This window comes from Saccostrea echinata, unplaced genomic scaffold (assembly GCF_033153115.1).
Source record: "Saccostrea echinata isolate AGI-Se365-2 ecotype Australia unplaced genomic scaffold, CSIRO_AGI_Sech_v1 ptg000005l, whole genome shotgun sequence".
NCBI lineage: Eukaryota > Metazoa > Mollusca > Bivalvia > Ostreida > Ostreidae > Saccostrea > Saccostrea echinata.
The window spans coordinates 17,535,200-17,562,280 of NW_026889754.1; the positions used below are offsets into that span (position 1 = coordinate 17,535,200).

At 31.9% G+C, this 27,081-nt stretch overlaps 1 protein-coding gene across 1 annotated transcript; it reads right to left on the reverse strand.

Moving 5' to 3' along the window:
• Positions 1–1,780: 1,780 nt before the first annotated feature.
• LOC133179746 (uncharacterized) lies at positions 1,781–26,770 on the reverse strand. The gene is made up of 4 exons (XM_061314440.1): positions 26,686–26,770; positions 23,420–23,650; positions 2,082–2,333; positions 1,781–1,938 (listed from the first exon to the last, which is right to left on the reverse strand). The coding sequence occupies exons 1-4, from the start codon at positions 26,768–26,770 to the stop codon at positions 1,781–1,783; spliced, it is 726 nt and encodes a 241-aa protein (XP_061170424.1).
• Between the last annotated feature and the right edge of the window lie 311 nt (positions 26,771–27,081).

Consider the following 27,081-nt stretch of genomic DNA (forward strand, 5'->3'; position numbering starts at 1 on the left):
ATATATATATATATATATATATATATATATATATATATATATATATATATATTTCATTTCACTATACATTCCATATAAACTTTTCATACTTTAAACATTAATACAACACGCTTGTTCTAGACTTTTTTTCTATATGGTAAGGTTTACGTTCGCTACGGTGTAGATACGTGAAGAAAAGATAACGGCTCTAAGGTATTCTAAGATATTAGTCACTTGTCATCCATTGTTTATATTACGATTCAGTACGCTTATAAAAAGTAGGAAAAGCAGCTCTAACGTATTTCAGCATAATCGTTTGGTTGTTGCAAGAAAAACGGTCTCACATTCTTCTCTTCTCAACATATATGGTTTTCCACAATATATGATACCATTTCATGATTATGTAAAGCATTATTAAATGAACTTTAAATTACAACAAATGCATTACAGCTATGGCATATTCTGTCCACTTTCTTTCACACGAATTGATTGACACTAAAAGGAAAAAAAATGAGTTCACAATGAAAATTGCTTTTTGTTTTTAAATGATGTCCTCTAAAGGACATTTTACCTGGGTAAGGATCATGTCTACATGGCACAAAATTCCTTTAGATATCACTATATGTTTCAGTGGTTATTTCCTGAATTTTCATTGGGATGTACATTTTAGATACGTAAAGGATTCAGATTATAGTTAAGAAACAGTAACCTAGGACTGGGTTGTTAATAAAAGTTTCAAAAAGAGAGTTTCTCGCTCTTGAGATAAACCCCTTTTAACTGAGATGCAATTTTTAACAAACTTTTTATGTAATTTTGTGGCAATACGTTTCCAATTGTGTGAAAAAGTCTTTATTGTAATGTTTTATTGCTAAAATTGCATTTATTCTTCTATGGGCATGTGTTTCTTGCAGTTATTTCAAATGTTTTCATATAATTGAAGACACCCTGTACATTTGTAACATTATGTTTGAATAAATTGATTTTGCGTAGCGTAGTTTAGTGTTGCATAAAAGATCGAGATTAAAAACAAATACAACAGATACTTGTAATCGTGAAGTTTTTGTGGATTACAAAACATACAGCGCCCGCGTGGCGCAGTGGTTAGAGCGTCTGCTCTAGAGTCGCGGAGTAAGGAGTTGATCCTAACGTCGCGGGTTCGAATCCCACTGTGGGACGTGGAGACCGGTCCTTCGGATGAGACCGTATAAACCGAGGTCCCGTGTCGCAGTAGGTGCTGGCACGAAAAAGATCCCTCACTGCTCAATGGCCGTAAGTGCCGAGTATAGGACAAAATTTGCAGCTCTCCACCGGCAAGTGATGGCGTCTCCATATGAGTGAAAAATTCTCGAGAGAGACGTTAAACAACATAAATACAAACAAACAAAACATAGTTTTTTTAAAATAAATATTTAACAACTATCGATAAGTTGCTATATTTGATCCATGATTTTTATAGAAAATAAAACCATGATTATGTCTGAATTTTCCTAATAAAAATGACGTCTATGAAATTTTGCGGCAGAAATGAAATATGCTTACTGAAATTCCGTATTGAAATTGAAATTTGGTGCAGAGTCTCTGGCTAAACTTTGCTTAAAGTACCTGGAATTTTATATCTGAATTTATTCCTTCAGGAAATCACCCTTGGCTACATTGTATATAGAATCCTTTGTTAAAATACCCTATTTATTATCTGCCGTCGAAAGTATGTTTGTAAGAAATTAATGTATATAATGCTAACAGTTCAATGTATATATGGAATTAAAATAATAATGCTAAAGTGTCTTAAATTATATTCTTTCTAAATGAAAGGAATTTCCTCACTAGAACAGTCTGGTGGATACACGAAGTGGTCACTACAGCCGTATATACAAGATCCATCAAAGGCATCACACTGTCTGTTTAAACAGTTCGCTGAACATAATTTACAGGGGTCTCCGTAGTGTTGAAACTTACATCCTAGAGGAAACTAATCAAATGTCAATTCATGTTGAGTAGAGACTCAAAAAGGAATTAAGTTCATTTTATAGTAGATGCTACATAAACTGCTTAATTTTTTTTTAAATATTGTCAATGTCCCCTTTAAATAGTGCAGTACTTACCCATCACCATTACTTCACAGACCTCAATGGTAGCATATGACGGTTCGTATCCTGTACAGCTTGTTTGAAGTGGAGGGTTTTTTGAATTAAATAGAGCTATTCCTCTTGTCAATTTATTTATTGTCACATTCATCACTTGGTTTGGACAGGAAGATTTGTTATGAGAGAACACATTATATCCACCGGTAGATGGCGGTATATACCATGACTCATTGAACACATATACTGAGAATCCAACATGACGATTCACAGCTGATATTGAATGACAAAATGAGACATTTAACTTCTAGATATAAAAATCAATTAAAACAATGCTTTTTGATACATTTAATCAAATGTTAATTATTTAATATGAATATAACCAACTTAGGACTATCCATTTAATCAAAAGTTGATAATTGAGTATGAATATAGCCAACTTAGAACTATATCAAAAGCTACTTTTCTTTGTCTTTAAAATTTATTTATGTAACGAATAACATTAACAATCGTAGCACATCACAAAAAATAATCTTTTAAAACCATAAACATTCCTATAAGTACGAGGGTTGTCCAAAAAGTTCGCGGACAATGGCGTTTTTGTCAAAATGAATGGTTCAAGATATGCTTATTGTATACCAATATATTAGTCATGAAAATCCAAGTCGGAATAGTTTGGTTTTTATTGTTTGAACTTAAGGTATGTCACTCGTGAAATTTGTTATATCAAGGATTTTTTGAGAAGTATATTTTGGATAAGTACTCATACAGTATGACTCAAAATCGCAGAGAAAGTGGGGGGTCAGTGTGCATCTAACTGAGCTACGGTACAATTAAGTTGACCTTTTTGCACTTAAATTGTAACTCTTTGGTTAATCACTTTAACAGGTTGGGCACACCCCACCAACTGGTCATTTATCTCCCGTTTGGTGGACGATCTCCCATATCGGAGACGAATTTTACTGACCAAATGGTGGACTTTTTTATTCTATTCCAAATTTTATTAAAATAAAGCAAAAGCGCATTTACTTAGGCATTGGGGGATTTTAGTGAACATATTCCTTCCATAATTAACATAGTTCGGTCGATTTTCCATGTGCAATTTCTCCATAACTTCCTACAAACGATACCTATAGTTGTCCGACAGCCGGACTTCTTGATCAATCGATCAAAAAAATTTTGATTGTGTCTAGTAGGATAAAAATTCTATTTTATCCAGTGGTTTAACTCTTGATAAGTTTAGTTTCAATCGCTTTTTGGATCTTCGTCAATATTTATTTCCATAAAATCCCGTTAAACACAAGCTCCTCATTACTTTACTGGTATGGTGGGCACTTATTGCTATAAAGTTAAATTTTTCTAGATTTGAACGTAATATCTGTTGTTATTTTTCTTTTAGGATGAAGTTGCATATTCCATGTGACCTTTTGTGGTTTGATATGTATATTACTGATGAATTTGATATTATTTGATAAATAATTCTCAATAAAAGATTTACAAAGTGACTTTTGCAATTATTCTTGTTTTCGTTCGAAGTACATCGTTTTAAAACAATAATTATATCATATTCTAACTTACTATTTTTATAGAGAACAAAGCTATTGCGTACAAAATAAAATGATATAAAGGCGAAAACTTATTTTTCTTTTGATTTCCTAATTGAAAATTGACACAAATGTGCCTCCATAGTAATATCCGACTTTTGACCAGGTTCAAAAAAGATCATCGTTTTATTGGTTTGCATTATTTGATTGGTTGCCCGGATAATCGAAATAGAAAGTAACGAACATGATTGACAGGTGCAACATCGTTGGAGAAGGAGGGAATTTTCTTTTTAAGCAAAAACGGAGAAACGTTGCACTTGTTTACGTACCTGACGTTTATTGTCAAATTTTTGAACGACTCTGCGCAAAAAATTACACGTTGAATTTCCGATTTTTTTCACTCAGAACACCGATAAATATCTATATTTTATTCCACATGGTTTAAAATTATGCGCCATTCCACGCCATTCTATGGAATTGAACATAACCATTTTTCTCTCCCAAATGGTCAGTAAAATTCATCTCCGATATGGGAGATTGTCCACCAAACGGGGGATAAATGACCAGTTGGTGGGGTGTGCCCAACCTGTTTAACCGTTATCATATTTTATAAGATGTAACCATGGCAATAAACATAATCTTATTTTACGTAAAATAGTATGAATAATATTTATCATTGAACAAATCATGCAAATTAATGCGCGTAAATTATTGTGTGACCTTTTTGCACTAAAAAAGTATCATATTTGGGGTATTGAAAATCTAAATAGGCAATAGAATATTTTCTTGTATCAAACTTTTTACGACTTAAGTGTTGATCGGTCAAAAGTATCGAGTAGTTTAAAATAATGAAAGAAAAAATTGGGGTCAGTGATATAAATTTTGAAATATTGGTCAAAATATGCGATTTTCAGGCAAAAAACTGTGTAAATTTTATCTCGACTTCCTCAATATATCTTCATTTCTTGGCAATGTTTGTTGAGCGAAGGTGTAAATTTTGTTATAAAAATATAAATTGAGACCTATATTTAATATTCCAGGCATATCATAACGGAAAATATTCTCTGAGTAAAAGTATGTGAGGCCAAAGTTCCAAGATATTAAATTTAATAAATGTGTAGATTTGCAGAATTTTCTGCTAAATATCCTTCCGCCACAAGAAATAGTCCCTTATAAATCTTGCTTCTTTGTGAATTTTTGAGCAGTTTTTTAATTGAATGTTGAACATTTGACATTGTTTAATTTAAATATGTTATAAAGATTGAATTGTAATAAATAGTTTTTAAGTAAGAGGTTCTGACTGAAATTTTCTAAAAGGCTGACGAGTGACATACCTTAATATTTTTGTAAAAATCTCGGTCATTAAAGGTCGCCGATAGTGCGCACGGACCAGGGTTAAAATGCCATGAACTTTTAAATAAAGTGATCTCATTGAAATGATTATTTTCTTTTTAAAACGAGTCAAAGCTGAATAAAAATGTAATATATCACAAATAAAGCTGTTATCGCTATTTGCTGATACCTTTAGTATCGTTTACTAAATAGACAATGAAAATATTAAGTGAAACCGCAAGAAATATGTTTCAAAAATTGACAGAAAAAGCGACGTCAGCCATCAGAACGGGGCAGCGTCCAATCATACAATTATGGTTAATATGGTTGAAACGTCGTCAAAAACAAAATATTTATTCAAACAACTTAAATTTATTGGAAATTATTTAGTCTAGTGATTTGTAATTGGTGTATACGATTTTTCAAAGGTGTGTAAAATTTCGGAGACTCTAAAGAAGTGGAGAACTACTGTTATTTGATGAAAATAGGATATATTCCTATTCATGGCGTTGTTATAAATATAGTGCCGTCGGGCTAGGCTGTGCATCCTGTGTTTACGAAGTGTTAATATTAATGACGCTCGTAAATTATTGTGTATTGTTTTGAATTTTAAAATTTAAATTAATTATAATCTATACATAAATATTATTGCACACATTTGGCAATGTGGCTAAATAAAGAAAAATAGCGTGCGTCTATGAACATGCGATAAAAATTCAAAATTCATATTTCTGACGTTATCATGAAAAAAGCGTTAACGTCAGAATAGCCCGTGCGACTTGCATATACAAAGTATTTACACCTATAATGTTCAGTAAATAGTGTGCATTGTTTTAATTTTTTGTACATTTACTCAATCATGGTCTAAATTAAGATATTATCGTACATGTTTGCCATTGCGGACTTAATAAAGAAAATTAAGCATTTGTCCACGAACTTTTTGGACAACCCTCGTAAATTAACAATATTTGGTTTTTCGGTTAGTAACGATCCAGAGAACTGTGTATAGGTAATCATGATAAGTTTGATAGATAATAGATCAAGAATGATTTCTTTGCCTCAATTCGACGCACATGGAATTTGATAAAGATCCCATAGATATTCAATAAAAACAAGCATTCTGAGAGTATTGCATTAGCAATACTAGTCCCCTACCGGCAAGTGTAATCTGGTTCCCGTTAAGAATTGAAAATGCCATAATTCCGTCAAAATTCAATGAAGCGGAACGAAATGCAAACTTGATCTGTAACTCATCAAGATACACTCACATACCAAAAATCAGCTCAATATCTGCAAGCGTTTAGGAAAAAAGTGCGGAAAACCAAGTGGGACAGACTGACAGACAGACAGAGGGACAGACAGACAGACAGACGGACAGACAGACAGACAGACGGACAGACAGACGGACGGACAGACTCAGAGGAAACCTATAGTCCGCTCCGGTTTCACCGGTAGGGGACTAATAAATAACACCAGAGCAAAGCTCGCTGCAATGCAACGAGTAGGTATTAAGTGAGAGCTGCGGACAGGAATAATGACCTTGCGTCACATTCTCGGGTGATCTGCAATCTTTTATAAGGTATCAAATTTTCATGTTTCACCAGTAGAAGGGCAGTAAATGAAATAAGTTTTTTTTTTCTGTCAGTGACCTTCGAGTTGTCTAAATGACCTTACAGCAAGGCAATAACACATACTGGTTATGAGCAATCCTAATCTGCTGGTTTTCAACTGGATAAAATCACCCCATGTTCTTTCAGAGCGTACGTCTAGTCAAAAACATTATATTTTCCATAGTCATTATAGTTTAGGTTCCAATCAAGGATTTAAAGATTTATGGTTAGTTTAGATATTGTAAATTATCGGCGTCTTTTGGGTTCGCATGCCTTAAATCTTTAATTCTTCTAAGAACAAGGTGCATTACGATACGCTGTTACATCTTGTGCTATAACGCAGGCCATATTGTCTACGTTATAACAAAATACATAAGTGTTTAATTTGGTACCTGCGTTCCATTATTTATGCTGATTTCATTTGAAAGCTAAAGATTTCTTAATATTCAAATCAATTAAGTGTTCGATGTACAGAATGAGGTACTGAAAATTTAGGAGCGTATCTCACCATGTATATCTTCAAAAGTCTAAATGAGACCTATTTTGTATTTATATGAAGCAGAATTTATTCAGAAACGTCAACATGAGAAGAAAAAAACACTTGCTGTGGCCTTCAACTCGACATTTCGATATATCAAATAGGTCTGCTTATAACGGGAACATGGAAATTCCAACAGTTTGTTGGAAAAGCTGATCTCCAAAATTTACATTGATATTGTCAAACAGAAACTCAAGCATCTGTTTAATTAGGGGTGAAACGATACACCTCCTTCTCGGTTCGATACGTATTGTATAATTTTGTCTCGGTTCGGTTATTTTCGATACGATACATTTTGATAGAAGGAAACAAATTCTACGTTGTTTTATGCTTTCTTTTTCTAAATCTAGTCACATATTTTACGAATTTTATTTGCAAATTGACTAGAAGAAATTGGTTAAAATTATTTGACTGTCAAAAATTATTTTACAAGCTATCAGTCATCAAAAATTTACGTTTTCTATACTTATTTATTCTGAGTAACGTGTTATACCTTATGTCAAACCCGACTGAATAACGATCCCGACCGAAAAATGAACCGAACCGAAAATTAGAGATTTTGCACCGTGTATCAAACCGAGAAAAAATACCGCGGTGCATCGATACCGCGGTGAACCGTTTCACTCCTATGTTTAATATCAACTTCAGAGTACTTGTGTTGGTAATCAGGATGTTTTTTAACAAAATAATTTTGCAAATTACAAACGATACGATATGTATATTTACGAGTTTCTTTATCATAGAAAAGTCGTACGTTTTCATGTTATTGGTTTTGGTAAAATTTTGTGATTTCAAATGTTCTAAAAGTTCCTTGGATTTTTTATGTAGTATCCACATCTGACTTACACCAATTCTCAAATATATTGTTGCACAGTAATCCTGAATTTTTCCTTCACTGCTGTAAATATTTTAGTGAGGCGTAAAGAAAGAGGCTTGGTAGAACATTATATAACATATATAAAAATGTGCAATCGGCTTATATAGATATTCTGAGTCTCTGCACTGATCCAAGGGAAGGATGCGGCATTTCTCACACGGAAGTTACCTTTTTCAAGATGATAACGCTCCCGTACATCGTTCTCGTGTTACACAGGATTTCATTGCCAGAAATCGAATAAAGAACATGAGCTGGCCTGCACAGTCTCCGGACTTAAATATCATTGAAAATGTATGGCTTTATATTAAAAGAAAACCCCAGTCCCAGATGCACAATATAAATTCCGCAGACGAACTTTTTCAACACACGCTTAGGATATGGCAGGACATCAACGTTAATTATGTCAAAAACCTTTATAATTCTATTCCAAGAAGAATACAGCAGGTCATCAGATTAAAGGGTCTTCTTACTAAATATTGAGGTAAGTTATTTGTGTTTTTATCCTAGCAAGTAGCTGTCAAGACGGTTTTTCGCACGAGTTGTCTCTCTTGTGTTGGAAACGTGACGCCATTTTTTTCTCAACACTTTTGTCCCCCTACTGTATATAATTGTTTTAAATAAACTGTTTCCTTCTAGTTTAAATGATTAGATTCAGAAACTATCAATGGTTTCATATCTATTCAAGCATATTTGTATTTACTAAACCCATGGATCCACTCCTCTGGATCACTTATACTGCGTCAAGTCAAGGCTAGTGATGTCTTTTCTGACACAAGATATACTTTTCATTACTCAACAGTATTGTTATCAAATGGTGAGATTTTACAATGATTTGATAAATAATTGATAAAATAAATGTATGCAAGTTGCTATTTACGAATTATTATGTGGTAAAGTTGATTTTTGCACTTGTCAAATTTTTAGTGACGTCACAATGATAATTATATTCGGTGCGTAACAAATGCCTTCATTAACATAGCTGAGTGGAAAGAAAACTGAAGACGCTATAAACTTAAGCTTAAGTAACGCTGTTGGAAAAAAGTAAATTCTTATTGAAGATCTTATCAGTTGTAAAACAAATCTTATTTCAGTATTACATACAATATTGAATATATTTTTTTGAAAATGGATGCTGTCCTAAGTCTTGGACAAAGGAGTTTATTGTCCCCGGGTATAAAAAGGGGAATGCCAATGATATTAATAATTATAGAAGAATAACTTTTGTTAGCTGCTTTGGAAAATTATTTACTACATTTCCGAATAATAGAATCATAAGTTGGGGGAAGTTATAATATTTTGTCTCATGCACAATTTGGTTATGAAGCAGAGCTGTCAACTGTTGAACGATATTTGTATTACAAATCACTTATTACAAAGTATCTTAACAAGAAAAAGCTTTTATATCGCTGTTTCGTCGATTATAAAAAATAATAATAATAAAAAAAATAAAACCTTTGACTCTATAGATAGAAACAAACTGTTGGAGAAAACAACAAATACTGGTATACAAGGGGAATTGTTTAGAATTATTAACGCAGCTATGCTTAGGCTGTCCGAAGGCTTAATATACATTAGATATGTACTATTTCATTTCGTGCTACCTTTTGATTTCATTTTGTAATCTATATATACATGTACAGTCAATTTGTGAAGAGAGTTTAATCAGGTATTGTAATAAAACATTTTTGTGATGCTAAATTACAGGTGACCATGTGACGAACACTTTCAAACTTTCCCATATGTTGCAGAAATCGAATCGGCACAAGACAAGTGAGCAACTGAATTATTGTGAACGATTTGCTACATAAATCAATTAAATGTATTCTTTTCTATACGCAACACAGTTAAGGCTACCAAAAAGGCTATATTCCCTAGACAAGTGATACTGTCGATATTTGTATGCAGATTCATTGAAGGGTAATAGAAGGATCTTAATCAATGTATTGCAAGGGCCAACCCTCAATGGATCATGGCAAGCTTTAACACATAAACTCAAGAAGTATGAAGGTATTTGAAAAATGCTGCGATCCTGATAAAATCTTGCAAATGAATTAATTATATCTATATTTAATGTACTTGACCAGCAAAATATTCAACATGCGGTCTAACAAATGTAATTTTAGCAATTAGATAGTAGAATCTATATAGGTTTGCAGCACTTTTCACAAACTACAAAGAATGTTGAAAATAATGATTAATTAAAGTTAGATTTTTAACTTGGTTATGCCCTTGCAATATTGGAATTTATAGATGACTTCAATACTGCAGGTATATTTGCTAAAATCACATGACTGTCACATCATGTGGCAAGTCTAGATAAGAGATGCAATTGTCCTGAACAAGTACATTTGTCCAATAATAGTAAAATCCTAAAAAAAAGCCCATCCTTCTAAAGAATTAATTTTCTTTCTAAAAAATTCGCCTATATTTCCATTTGGCACCTTAACTGTACTGCGTATACTGTATACATGGTTATTTTCGCCCATTCACACTTGCAAACAATTTTCCCCCTTTTTAAATTCGCCAAGTCACAATTCTGTTTAAGAAATTATACTGTGTTCTTTGAATTCGCCCCGTTTTAAATTCGCCTACCTGTGAGTAGGGCGAAAGGGGCGAAAATAAAACGGGGCGAAAATCTCCCTGTATACAATATAAAGTGCTGGGGGCAAGTCTGAATTTTTTCTTCTTAAGAAAATATTTCAAAAGAAAATCAACTTACCCGTATACAAAAGGGCATTTTCCACTCTATCACAATTTATATCAAATAGGATATATAACATGCAATTCCCCAGCAAAATTCAGTTAGAGGACATGCTCCTCTAATGGATACACACAGAATATCTTCAATTTATTCTTATTAATCACTTGTGCCAGTCTAATATATACACGATTTATAAATTCTTATTCTGTCTACGGACGTGAAACGGTGAATATTTCACATTCATTTTTTGCTCTTGTTTGAATATGAACATAACAGACAAGAGAAAGGAAAAGCGCTACTATATGACAAATGTTCACCATCAAAACAATACATTGAAGCTTTAAACAGCTCTCCAGATATCTGAATTAAACAATTTTCTATGCCATATGAAAGAAATGTGATAGTTATGACACTCTCCTTCTCATGTCAGCTCCAGTTTGTAGTGATTTGACGTCATATGCCATTATAACATCATATTAAAGTAGTTCAGAGAAGTTACTACGGCTGGTAAACTGTGATATATTACGGACAGCCTTGTCTTAGCCGCGAAATCATTCTATCAGAGTATAGAATGTTGTGTAAAATAAAATGGTTGTTTAGTGAATATTTTACTTATGATATTGGATTGTTGCAAGTTGAAACACTTTCCCCTTTATTGCTCTCATTATACGTAAATGATTTCGAAATGTATTTTGTTAAAGAAAATTGTCAATATATAGATGTACAAGCAACACGTTTGTTCCTTTTTATGTATGCAGACGATATAGTGATTGTGAAGGAAAGCCCAGAGTGTACTACTATGTGGAATCTTGAAATTTATATAGAAATGGAGGTAAGATCCGAAAACACGAAAAAAAAAGACTTATATTAATGAAAAAGTTGATATTATCGATGAATTTAATTATATTGAACTCCTTTTTAATTACAACGGAATTCTTTTTTGAAAACTAAGAAACACGTCGCAGCTCAAGATAGAAAATCTTTATTTGCTATTTCCAATTCATTAAAAGCATACGCTTTCAATGTAGAAACACAGCTATCTGTCTTTGATACTTGTCTAAGTAGTGTACCTTTATACGCCTCAGGGGTATGGAATGGCATAAAGCTAACGCCCTTGAAAAACTTCATTCTGAAAGAGTTTTATTGGTAGGTCAGAAAGCAGTTAATATTGTAATCTATTGTGAATTAGGTATATACATGTATCTATTAGCGGTGAAAATGAAAATAAAAGTTTTTAAATACTAGCTAAAGTTAAGAAGATCTGTATACCCAGTGCCTATTATGATGGTTTTACGTAATGACAATTGGATTAAGTATATAAAAGTCATTTAAAGCATTTTTTCGATACGTTCAGAGAACCAAAATTAAAAAGATTTTTCCTATTTTATTACTTAATATAACGATAGGATTTTCTGTAAGTTACATAATTTAAATCAATCGCGTTTCAAAGATATCAAACATTTAAAACAATAACTGATTTTTTTTACCGACCTACAAAATAACAGAGATTTGAATAAATCCTCCTTTATTCGATCACCTGATACTATATTTAGACAATCGACAATAATGGCGGACGATGAGAACAAGGAGCAGAAAAGGGAACAAAAGCAGTTTAAAAGTCTCAGAGAGAAAGGGGAGGAGAAGAAATAGCTAGATATGAAGACTAGTAAAGACAAAATGATGTTATGTTAACAATATCATGAGCATTTATAAATTTGAACGTAGAAATAAAAAAATTTAAAAAAAAACAAAACAAAGCAAAAAAAAAAAAAAAAAAAAAAAAAAACCAAACAATCCAAAAAAAAAAACAAACAAAAAAAAACAAAAAACAAAACAAAACAAAACAAAACAAACAAACAAAAAAAAAAAAAAAAAAAAAAAAAAAAAAAACCATCATCAAAAAAGATGTTTACAACTTCACTGCTTCTTTTTTTAAATTAAGTAAAATTTCTGCTCCAGATTTTGTAGTGTCGGAGCCTTTTTCTGGAAACTAAAGACACTATATTTTAAATCAAAGGAAAATAATTCGAAAGCAAAGGAGATTTCTGAAATATATTATAAGACAAAGAGCTTCGGCGCAAGGGTATAACCTATTTAATCTTGCAGAAAAAAGCATCTAATTAGAAGCAGAATATTCCAAGGATTTATGATGTTGGTGCTCAAATATCGACAGCTAAATGATTTTAGTTAAAATGGGGTTAAAATTCACAGTCCGGTGTAATTTTTTCTCAAATTCCTATCAGATGAGAAATTGCACAGTATTTGGGCAGCGTTTTTATTAATCTTTAGAATATATTCCTTATATTTATACATTATGTAAAATTAAATGGGTATGCCCCTGCGCCCAAGCTGTTTGTTGATGTGTTTCATTACCTCGAGTAGTAAATAAGAATGACGCAATGATATGACTCATAATGTGCACTGGCTACAACGTATCTTGGGAACTAAATATGTAAAAGAAAATGAATTTAAATTTTCTCTGTATGATAGATACGAGGATGTCACAAAAATACCCAAACATTTTCAATATCTTTTGTTTCACTAATACTGTAAAGTTAAAAAATGGCATACATCATGATCAACATTTTTTGAATAATACATAAAAATTTCAATGAAATATCTCTATAAATAACATTTCCCTCTCAGATAAACGATTCTTACAAATCAGTTGTCGGCGCAATACCGACGACATCGAAACGTAGCTCGTGGCATTTGTGAATTTGTTCTGGAAATGTGCTTCTGATAAAATGCGTTTAAGCATAAATTCGGCACTGTATTTAATTGTCTTTTATTTACCAAGTTACACATCTCAAATACTAGTGTTACCAAAAGTAATTCTTCTGATAGACAATTCCGATAATAAACCTAACAGTTCGAATTGTTTAACGGCAGTCTTCACTTAGGCCTATGACGTCCAGCTCCCGACTTTCAGTTTGTCTTCATTTTTGTTGGTCTAAAAAAACGCCTCTTCTATCGGATAACCAGTCAAGCCATCCTCAAACCTCTTCAACTAGGGATCAACCTATGTCTGAGATTTATGTCTCTGTTTTTCCATTGTAAACATCTCTTTTATCGTATGGACAGGAGTCATATCCCCCTCAATACAGTACTGCTTAATAATTTGGTGCTCCACATTATCTCCAAACGTCACCATTTTTGATAATATCTAATTAAAGTGTTTTGACAAGGGATGGCAACGAATATTCGAACATTCGAATATTCATTCGATAAGTTGATATTCGAATATGAATTTAAGATTCGAATATTCGGTGTTTTTCAGATTTCGTAAAAAGAAGTACTGTGATTAATAAATTTTGGAATTATCCCTCAGGCTGTTTAATTCACTAGCGATCAATTTCGATCGCCTGATTTCTTTCACTACTTTCTAATCTTATAGATGTATTTTGTTTTGAGTAAGGTGTCAATGAATTGTACAATAATGCTTTATGTACTTTCATAGTTTTCATAAGTTAAATACGATCGGATCTAGAATAGAGGACAACAAAATGAAAACCTTCTTCGATTGTCTAAAAAGTGAAGAGTATACATACTTATCTAAACAAATTTAATTGACCATTAAATGATTGTCCGATATAGAATTAGTCTGTAATTAATATAGTAAAGGGCTCAATTTCAGAATAAATGTGTAAATTAATTGATTATCTCGGGTTGTACAAAATCTTGAGTTTTATATTCATTATCGGGAAATTAGTTAATTACCAAGGAAAATTGTCTGAAATATTTGATTATATTTTAAAAACATTGTTTCAAAGATTATAATCATATCTCTAATTAGGCAGATAATTGTAATTTATTACACGTATTGAAATTTGAACAGTATATCGTTACGACTGTCTTGCCTTTGGTAAGACGACTGGCTCCTCAGTTGGAGCTACTATATATAAGTTTTATTTGTTAAAATTATACTTTTCTACATTTACATCAATTATTTATTTCAAACATTGACAAATATCAAATGGAATTTTACTGTACACCTACAAAAGCCTGCAGATTTTTTTTTAACTTCCAATATAAGTATACCTACACTAAACCTTTCATGAAAGTAGGATGATGCATATTTAAAATAAAACAGATTTTATTTATTTTATCGAATATTCGAATATATTCGAATACTTTCATTGAATATTCGAATATGAATTATTGACAAAATTGACATCCCTAGTTTTGACATATAACGTCCTATATTTGTCATTAATGATATCGAATTAATGAATTTTTATTCATGATTACACCAGATCAAAGAATATTTATGGAGGTAAATTTTTTTTACATCACATTTCCGTACAGCCTGGTAATAAAAAAAACTTCGTTGACAATACTACTTTTAAAAGTCCAAAAGAAAAAAAATGACGTGCACCGGCCACCGATATCATCCACCCTTTAAACGCTGTTTTTATATACATATGACATCACAAGCCTACAATAATTTGTCAAAATACCTAGAATATCATTTTCCAACAACGTGCAAAAAATTATTAGTTTTGGTCGAATTGTTTCTGAAATATTCAAAAAGTTCGCGTTTTTCTGGGACAACCCTCGTGTATCTTTTGTCCGTTTTTATTAGCTTATTTACATAGAAACACCTTTATCTAGCCTTAACTAACCTGCTAAGTTATTGAACCTCAACATTACCGACTAGGAAAAAAAATGAAGAAAAATTTTAAACAAAATTAAATCAGTAGAAGGTTTATCATTGGAAACGGAAGACCTGAATACAAATCTTAACCAGCAGAATCAGTAGACCTTCCGTTGTAACGGAAGACCTTAATAATAAAACTTCTCTTAATCACCAAAATCAGTAGAAGGTCTTCCGTAACGAATGACCTTAAAAAATATTTATACTATAACTGTAAGAAGTCTTTTTATAGAAGCCATGGTCACGAGACATTAAAGATGATTTCTGTAATAATAAACAATTGTTTCCTATATGCACACTAAAAAATCGAGAGCAACTGTTCATTCGCCAAGCGCTCGGTACTTTGAAGTGAAAGATGCGGATCCTTCGGATGAGACCTAAACAACCGAGGCCATGTATCACGGTAGGCGTTGGCACGATAAAGAACCCTAACTGCTCAATGGCCCTGAGCGCCGAGTAAAGATCTAAATTGAAACCCTTCACCGGTATATTGTGACGTCTCTATATGAGTGAAAAATTCTCGAACGGGACGTAAAACAACATACAATCAATCAATCATATATGTACACGCATGCCCTGTTCACACGGAGAGTTTAATTTGAATAAAATGTAAGTACTGATTTTAATATAAATCGCGTTCACGTGGAGAATTTAAGGCGAACTAATTTAATTTGGTTTAATTTACTGCACATCAAACTATTTCGCTTTACCTCCGTGTGAACGATATGCGAAACTTATTCATATTAAATTCTGAAGCATGCGCAACAGCAAAATTCAGCCACCTACCACATGTAAGATATCAGTGCTTATGATATTTTTTTTTAGGGAAAACACAAAGAGAAATTTAGTGTATCACTAAATATTTGTACAGGCACTACGAAATTATGTTAAATATATTTACACTTTTGAATGTTTTCCCTTTAATAACACTATTTGAACAAGTCGTTTTTACACCTGTGTGATGATTGTTTAATCATAAACACTCTACGTAATTTCATAATGACGTCATAAGTGATCGACGCGCTAAGCACATTCAATTTATACCATTGAAGTTTGAAAAAAATAAATCAATTTATGGGTTTAAAACTATAGGACCCAACTATTTGTAATAAATCAGTCACAAATGTTAATATAAGTAATAAGGTATCATTTTTAAACTTTAATCGGGATGCAAATACGGGTTGGCACGTGATCAATACTACCATAAAACCAATCGGGCTTATTTACATCCCGATAAAAGTTTTCAAATGATAGCTTATTTCTTAAATAATCTGCTCTACAAAAGGTGACGTGATTTGCAAATGAAGTCATAATAGCCTTACTGTATAGAAATAGAATTTTAATTCACATTAGTTTTCTTCGCATTGACTGTCGTGTGAACGCAATTTAATTCGCATTAGTTTAATTTGCATTATTTTACTTCGAAATAATTTACTGCGAATTAAATATTCAATGCGCATTCGTGTGAACAGGGCATTAAATCTTGACATAATAAATTTTAAATGAAATGTGTTATTGCTTTATATAATGTTCTCATTTTGCTTCCTTTTTAGCATCTTTTCTTCAGTATTGAAGTAGTTATACAATATATTTACATGATCACCAAGTCTCTTTCTTTACTTCTCACTAAAATACTAACGGCAGTGAAGGAGAACCGTAAGGAGTAGTTTACTATAATGTATTGGAGATGTGGTGTAAATCAGAAGTTGATATTAAGGAGGCTGGGGGTCAACAAATTAACCATCAGATATAACTTAATTTTTTAGATATGATATCTTAAGCTGTCAACTATCATTTGGCAAACAAAAATTTCATACATTTTAGTTTTAAAATTTGATCATTTTTGTATATCTTTATATGGAGCTCTTCTTCTAAAGGAGATCAATATAGTCTGAAAATGGCCACAACCACCCAGCCCTCTTAAAAAAAAACACCAGTAGTATTTTTTAGAAAATTTGAAATCACAGGATTTTAACCCTTTCGCTGCCAACGTAAATGTTTGAAGTGCCAAAAATGTAACGTCATACGTACATGACGTTACAACAGTAGTGACATTATTGAAAATTGCGGGTTTACGGTGTATGCATGAGGTAAATCGCACCTGCATTAGGTAAATTCTAACGAACGAGGGCGTACAATGCGAGGGAAATCCCCTGTTCTAGTGCATGTTCTGTGAAAATGTTATTTTATTTTTTTAAAGAAAAGATATATTTTCCAAAATATAATGTTTTCTGTATCGTCATCTCCAACCCATTCGATTCGTTTATTTCATTGAATGATATATTGATTCATAATTTGGTTAAGTTACTTTTTAAGTGTATTTAGTGGGAAAAGGGTCTATTATTGCAATAAAAATGAATTCGGAATATGAATTTGCTAAGTTTCCATTTTGCATTTGTATTTAAATGACGGGAAAACGATTACAAAATATATCAGTTGTTTAAAAATAAAAGGAATCTTAACACATCCTGTATGAAAATTGATTTTTTTTTTCTAAAGAAAACTGATATGCCTCAACAAACTCGTTTACTTTCAAACCAGTTTGACACTCTACACTGATAAGAAGACTATGTAGTGTAAAGGTTAACGCTTTTATCGAAAAATTAAAAACTAAAACAGAACGCGTTTATTTAATTGCTATACCGTGTGCTTTAGAGAGATCAAATGCTGTTAGGAATTCTTTTCTCTTTTCTTCCTGAATCAACATACCTTAAAAATGCTTAAAAATAAAATTTCTATCAATGACTTAAGCCATATAATAATAAAAAAATCAAATGTGTCAAAGACATTTCAGACAACATAATTCTTAAAAAATTCTTTTCTTGTAAGAACTTCGAAAATTGAGAGCGGGAAATACAAGTCCTCTCTTTGATTGCCTTCATTCTTTTCCCAATTAAATTGTGCGAATCTTACCTCAACCATTTTAAATATTTTACTTTATTTTCAATCTGTTTAGAGCACAAAAACATAAATTAATACTCATAGATTTTTTGCTAGAAAATGTCAATATCAAAGTATTATACAACAATAACACAATAATTTATTTAATGAAGTGGATGCGCATACTAAATTCATATTAACGTGTGCAGTGTCCGCATTTCTTTCATTTTTTTTTTTAACTCGAAAACATGAATAATTACAATGTAATTAAAAAAAAGAATTAAACACCTTAAAAACGGAGCTCTTCCGGCCTCAAACAGCGACCTGCCCTTGTATACAATTTACAATAAACTCAGAAATCAGGGGCGAGTTCATGATCAGATTTTTTCTAGCGGGGGGGGGGGATACAACGTTTCAGTCTTGGAAATTTTTTGTTAAGCAAAAAGATGCAACTTGATTTTGTGATGTGGGGGGAGGGGGGAGGCTTTCTTAAGTCATTTTTCAAATACACCCCACCCCGTCCCCTCGCACCATGAATATAGGTTTTTAGTATTTTATATCCCAGGTTACCTGTGTATCCGATTTCATGTTCCTTTGTTACAAAATTAAACAGAAACTATATTTATAAATGGATGGTCAACTTTAGATCAACCACAAATCGTGTAAATCGCTCCCTTTTAGTAGACTAAAGTTAAAGATTCATATATATTGTCTAAAATTTTTGGAAAAATAACTTTCTTGCCGATTTATTATCGACTTGCAATACTTTCGAAGCCCTTTCATCTTTTAATTTATTATTCAGTCGTTACACCACTTGTGATCTTTTAGGAGAGAAAAATTACATGATTTTTTTTTTGGACTCGGTTCTTAGTGTGGTTCAACCCTGTTCCGAGTGTCCAGATATCGGGCGTGATCAATATTTTAAATAAATGTAAAGTATCTACGACAGAAAGTAAACAATTATTTTAAACACACATATACACTTACGCTAGAAAAACAAAACGAGACTTTACAAAATTTAACATATTTTCGTATTTTGTATTTAAAAAAAACCAACGTATTGAAACACAATAAAAAGGATTGCTGGTTAAATACAAAAAGCATGGTCATGAAAAGCCTAGATATGGGCACGCTTGGCAAGCGTTAACATGAACAGATTCACTAAATAAATTGAGATTAAAAACATTCACGCCACCAAAATTTAAAACAAAACAAAAAGAAAAAATCAATCACTTTTATATTATTTAAACTTTAAAAAAAATCAGCAATTGAGAATCAAGTGAAAAAGTCTATAATAAAAGCAGATAAATAAAACAGCAATTAATTTCAAGCATTATAATAAATCATGATATCATAGTTCTAAACAATTCAAACTAAAACTGTGTATGTATTAAATCGGTTTTGGTAACTGCACATCTCTCTCTCTCTCTCTCTCTCTCTCTGAAACTGTAGTTTTTATTCGTTTTCATAGGTACACGTACGTACATGTACATATTCATGTTTCTCTAACTTTAATTTGCATTTCCAGATATATTTGAAGAATACGCAAAGAGAATTGTATTCTTAGAATTTCATTGTCCAGAAATAAATTAAAAACATAAACTCATGTAGAATATCAGTATGGTGTTGTGGAGGAAGAATTATATAAGAAATTGGATTGAAAAAATGGATAGAAATTGCAAAGAATTCGTTCAACCAAAAGCAAAAAAGTAACTACAATAAAATAAAAAAGTATCAATGAACTTGACCGTATGATACGAACTTACATGGATCTCACATGCGTTTCGAGGAGATGAACGATGTTAAATATCGTATATTTCGTTGTAGGTGCGTACTTAAGTGTGGAAGGGGGAGGGTTTGGATCGAGTTAAATTCATTTCTTTAAGTAATAGACATTTCCTTTACATTTCATTTATATTCAATGTATATTTTTTGCAATTCAAAGACGGTTGCCCCTCCCCCTTTTTTGTTGAAGCCAAAAATTCAATTGAATTCAATTTATTGACATCACAATGTTGGTATACAGTCAAAATAAGAAATCAAATGACAGACAACAAAATGTATATATATATATATATATATATATATATATATATATATATATATATATATATATATATATATATATATATATATATATATATATATATATATATATATATTATAACATAATTGCAAGCAATGTAATTTAACACAATTCTTTATAGAGTGAGAATGATTAATATAATCCCCTCAAAATGAAAGAGGTTTTCCAAACTATGTGCCATTTTTTAAAAATTTGTTTGTTATTGTTTCTTGTTTTCTTTTTCTTCTCTCTCCCCACTCCCCCAATTTTCACCAGAGTGCGCTTAAGGCAAGTTTCTATTACAATTTTTAATTAGATTTGAAATAATTGTTTTTTTTTTTTAATTTGCATAGTCCCAAAAAAGCATTACCTGATACATGAATGACATCAATTCAAAGGAAAAAAAAATCAGCAAAATATATAATCACATTTTATTTTGTGCAAGTGTTAAATTAATCTGTATATCATCATCAGAGGGAGGTGCAATTTTCTTAGCAAAAATCTAAATCATGTGTACGTGTATTTCCGGACAGAATGATAGGGAATATCTTTAGGATATCCTACACAATGGAAAAAGGTTCGACTGCCTAATAACAAAATAGCATAAAATAAAAAAGAAATAAACCAAAGAAAAAAAATCCAACCAACCAAACAAACAAACAAAAAACAAACAAACAAACAAAAAAGCACATATCAAAACAAAACAAAAACAAACAAACCATTTTTGCTTATACAAACAATATCATTTACTGGCCTTATTTTCTTCAGAGATTACAACGAAAATACGTTGTTATTTTTCACAAAAATTCTTGAGGAAAAATGATCATATCAAGCATGTCCTCATGGATATCAAAATCATCTGATCAACCCATTCATTGTAATTCATTGTATTCATACGTCTTGGTGACAGAGCTACTTTTTATTTTATAAAAAAAATCTATGAAATATTAAGTTAATACGGAACAAATAAAAGTAAGTATTGGTAAAGAGATGAGAATTTCAGACGTAAATTAGCAAAAACATAGCTATATGAACTGAATTTTAATTATCTACTTGCGCAGCCGCGTGTAGTATCTGCATATAGGGCTAAATAAAACTTAGGGGAAAAAGATCAAAAATACAATACAATCGAAAAGAGGAAACGAGATGATGCAGGGAACAATATCTAATTTGTTCTTAAAAAAATATTGCATGTGCAATTTCTACATACGTAACAAAAGACAATATTATATTACTTATGACTTATTATACGACTACTTCATGAAGAAAGGGAGGAGGGCACATTTATTTATATATCTGGGACTCCCGTATGTGGTCTGTCTTTTTGAAGGTTCCAAAGTCATTTATTTATATAAATTTAATAAGTAAAGGGGGATGGGGTGGGTGGGACACCCCTCCCCCGATCCTCGCTTAGTCGTATGTGGAATAATCTAAGGGCCTGAATCACTGGTAAACGAAAACATCGGAAGCTTTCTCAAGGTTTGGTTTGCACGTACTCCTTATTATGACGTCATTTACGTAAAATGACGTTGATTTTAACCGTTGCTGCAAAATAGACGAGTGTACCTCTTAAGTAGTTTAGGAATGACTCTAATTCTTGGCCAAATTATTCGAGTATAACCTGATTTGGGTCAGTTTACGCTTTATAATCCCCGAAGCCATTCCTTATAATTTAATTTTAAATCATTAAATAACTATGGGTGTAAAATTTCGTTGCTTTTTATTAGTTCAAATTTGCCGCTCAATAATACAACCGTAGTAACGGAAGTAACGGAAGTGATGGGAAGCGAGGGGAGGTAAAAACTGATACATAGGCCTAGCAGCCATGTTGTTTGTTTACATGTGGTAAGATCGAATTATTGTTTGAAGTTAAAGGTACATTTATTAAATCTGGAATTTTCCATGAATCCCGAGGACTGGAAATGAGAGGATTGTATGGATACAGATGATTCAGCTGGTTTTCGGGGGGAGGGGGGTGTCCCCATACCAAACCAGGTTATACAGAAATAATTTGTGTTCCTTTTTGGATATTAACCAATCAGAGGCAAGAATACAAACAATATTAAATTACATGTATTATGAAAATAATTTATACAATCATTCTGAGCAATAAATTTAAGTCAGGCGTTTAACATCATAGCTGCTTTTCGAAAATAAATGTAACTCGTAAGCTTACTTACCTTGTAATTGGTCATTTGCAAACTTTTTTTGTTAAAACATTCTTATTGTACACAAAAGCACCCGGAATTTGACAATAAAAAATTCTGCGATTCTGATTGACAATATTTATGTAAAGCAAGACCATGTTCTACGTGCAAAAATATGTTGAAATTTCCATGGGTACTAATTGTGCCCGTTATAAGCAGATTTTTTGTTGTTGTATTCATAGCAGAATTTATAGAAAACCTTCTACATGAAAAGGAGTAGTATCTTGCTGTGACTTTCATTTCAACATTTAGATACATCGACGAGGTTAAGTCAGTTAATAATATTCATTTTCATAGCGATGTTGATTCGATATATCTCTTTGAATTCGAAATAATAATAATAATTAAAAAACACAGAGTCTGACACATCTGTTTCATATTTGGATGATGTACTAGAAAAAGACTGAAAGGAGGCAAGCTATTGACACTTAAATTGACAACATTTCTCAATATCTATGGTCGATACAGTGACCTTGTCCGAAAATACTATCTATCATTATGAAAGAGCACGCGGCGGGTGTGATCGCTCGACAGGGCATGCTTACTCACCCATGGCATATGATCCCACCTCTGATTATTTAGAGGTCCGTGTTTGCTCTTCCCCTAATTTGTATTGTTTCAATGAACTTTTTATCTTGATTACTGTTCCTTATCTTCATATCTAATTACTAACATAAATTAGGTATATTTTTATAACGATGTTACCTAATCAATTTTCTTATATGTTGATGTGTAAAATCTTTACGCCAGAACCTATTGTGAGTCCATAATTCCAGAATACCTATTGCAGTTTATTAAAAAAATGTAGGAATCCCTTTTTGAAATTAATTACACTGAAATAAGTTTAATTTTCAGACATATGGGCAATTAAAAAAGTCAAAAAATTGTTATATTGTGTTTTCATATGAAATAATTTTCGTTAAGATTTTCTATTATATGAAATCTTACTAGATTTTCTGAAGAATATTTCCAAGTATGCAACATTTGATAACTGGGACAGAGTAAACTTCCACCATGCTGTTTTATAGTACAAAGCCGTTGTAAAACTACATGTTGCTTCACCACGTTCATCTTGAAGATATCCGTCAACTGCTCTGTCTGCTGAACCCCAATTATTTTTAAAAGCACTATCACTTTCCGATGCTTTACCTTTAAAAGCTGATTTCTGAGCAAGGTTGTCTAAATTGATTAAAAAAGATATATTTTATTGATTTTGAATTGATTAAGTCAAACATTACAAACAACACATTATATTTAAAAAGGAGGGATTAATCAAACAAAGAAACATACCAACCAAAAAAAAAAAAAAAAAAAAAAGAAGTATTAACAAAACTTTAAAATGGTTTTCTAGCTTAATTAAACTTTTTTTATCCTGATCTTATTTGGCTATTTAACTTCTTTTTTTTCACTAAATGAGCTATTGTCTTACTATTTAAAGCTAACATCAGGAATGTTTATGTTGAAATGTGTAATATTTCAATTTCTAATATTGCTTATTTTGTCATTAGTTATATTTTTACAGATTCCATTTGTTATGAATGCTGACTAACGTTTTTCTTTCAAATTGTTTGAACATTACTTATATCCTTAATTGTCTACAGATTATTAACTTTGTCCGATCAAGACAATGATCACACAGCTGGTGTGACCAATTGACAGAGGATGCTTCCTCCCCCATGGCACCTGATCCCACCTCTAGTGTTTTAGAGGTCCGCGTTTGCTCTGCTCCCGATCTATATTGTTTAAATGGACATTTGAGCTTGAATACTGTTCATTATCTTCATATATCTAAGGACAAAGGCATGTAAGCCAGATTTATAGGTCTTAACTCCAAAATTATATAATCCGTGTTTAAGCCCTCTTAAGTACAAAAACTATATAATAATTATTTGTGTCAATTCAAAATGCCATATTTGAACGTGGTAAATGATATTCATCAAAAAGGAAAAAAAAAATTGCATAGTTTATCTAAATGTTTGAATTACTAATTAAAAAAAAGAAAACTAAGATTTCTGATTGTAGAACAAATTTTATTGTTTTGAGGTTAAAACAAAATATTGGACACAAGTTCTTAAAACCTGGAAGTTCCTTTCCTATATTACAGTTAATTACACAAAATAATTTATGAAAAATAATAACTTGGAAATGATCAAATATCTCCTTACATAAACTATGCATGTGCAAATATTTTTTGATGTATTTTGCAGAAATGAATCAAGATATAAATTTATACAAATCTAATTTATAGGGTGTTGCTAAAACGCTGAACGGAAAACGGAACGGAAAGCGGAACGGAACGGAAAACGGAAAGTATGATTCCAGGTTAAATCCCTTAAAATATAAAAATAATACCAGAAACAGTAAATATCATATAATTTTTTTCATATTTAATCCTTAATTATTAAAATACGAGTTGATCTAGTCATGTTCATTCTCTTATTTTTGAAGATGTCTGAACATAGACAAAGCACAGGGTACGGAAAACGGAACAGAAAATATATCTAATGCCGTACATATATACGTGTAACATGTTTTGAGCGAAAATTTCTATAATTTTCAATGCATATGTACCCATGCACCTTAGGTTTGGATAAAGTACATCTCTGTAACCCCCCCCCCCCCTACTAAAATGTAAATAACAACTCTATATTTTCTCGAAAATATGTCATTTCCCCATCAATTTCATCTTGACGTTATTCTGCGCAATCAGTTTGTGCTGTTTTGCACAATTTGGTCATATACATGTATTCTATCTTTCTTAAATCCCCGTTTCAGGTTCCTGTGGACTGCATCAACACTCCTGTAGTTGTTATATATATTTTTTTAATTGTTTCCTTAATGCCAGTGATCGTTGTCTCTAACATAAATGTATATATATACTCTGTCTTTCTCCTCCGCCTGTTTCAAAACAACATTGTTCCTTTATAATCAATGATGATGATTTTGTCTTTGACGAATAAGCCATTTTTTAAATTCAGATTTGGATGAGTGATAAGTGCAGGCACGGATTCAGCAGCTTTTTCCAGGGGGGTGGGTGGGTCCACCCCAGTCAAAAAAAATTCCAACCTAGAAAATTCTTGACAAGCAAAAAAAAAAAAAAAAAAAAAAAAACCACCCGTAAAGTCCTTTCCCAAACGTGAAAAACCTTTTTCGGGGAGGGGGGGGGGTAGTCGTTGACTTTTAAAGCTTAATACTTATAACTTTTCGTACCAACTTTATACAGATCCGCGTTTTCGAGGGGGGTGGTCCAAGTTCACTTTTAGTTGGTTTAGTATATACATTTAATAACTCTGCCAACCTCCCCCCCCCCCCTCTAGATCCGCGCATGAAGTGAGACATTCTGATAGATAATGGGATATGAGTCTAATTAATGTGTATTTTATTGACCATTGCATGTATATATGCCATATGTTTTGAGGAAAAAATATCATGAATAAATCACATTGTTACGATAACTTTTAAGTAGATATGATCTACATGTATTAGATAAAGAATATTGCTTCCTAAGTCTGAATTATACCTGTTCTTAGTGAAAACTTGACATCAAATTTTCCGTTTTCCTTTCCGTTCCGCTTTCTGTACCGTTTTCCGTTCCGCGTTTTAGCAACACCCTAATTTATAAACAAATGCACATTTGAAAATAAATTTCAATTTTCAGAAATACTTATCAAATCATCTTCCATATATTATACATGAGTGTCTACTATACGTAAGTTGATCATTCCAAAATATATTTAAATAGTTCATTTTTTGAAGCAGTGTATTTAGCGCAAATGAATAAAAATATGATATACCTATTCTATTTCCCTACAAAAATTAAAAGAAGTGTCAATAATTTACGCTTCAGCTAAATGGATCTTTACTCAAAAAACAACTGTATGAATGGCATTCCAATAACGATCTGCTTTTTAAGAGAGAGAGAGAGAGAGAGAGAGAGAGAGAGAGAGAGAGTTAAACAATTCCTGAAGGAATATTAGTGGTGAGAATTTTAAATCAACCACTATGGGTAAATAATCGAAAATATGTGTCTAAAAGGAAATGGAAAGCCAGTGACATTTTTTTCATTAATGATGAATTCGTACAAAAAAGGGACTTCATGAATTTGAACAATTTAAAAAATACCTATAATCTGAATAAATATTTTGTGGAATATAACGTGTGGCGGTCAGACGAGTTCGATCGCCGGTAGCCGGATAGCTCAGTTGGTAGAGTACCTGACTGGAGATTCAGGGGGCCCGGATTCGAATCCCGATCTGGTCCACTGCATTCCCCCTCCCTTCCCGTTACATTTGGTGTCATGTCATGCCAACAGGTGTTTTAAGGAAACACTCAGATATTCTGACTTGACTAAATCAGTTATACAATATGACTTCAGAATAGGCGAGATGACGTCAATTTTAGAACATAAGTTTTCTTAATATTGGTATTTAGAGATGTAAATAAACTCCTGAAAATAATAGAAACATTCAAATATTAACAAAAATAAAATGTTTTTATTTTGTTAATCTGTAACTGTCACTTGGATTAAAATCTCCGAACGATGACGTCATAACTTTTCAAAAAGTAACTTGAGAATTGGTCATCTTGTGTTACGAGATTTTGGCTAAGAC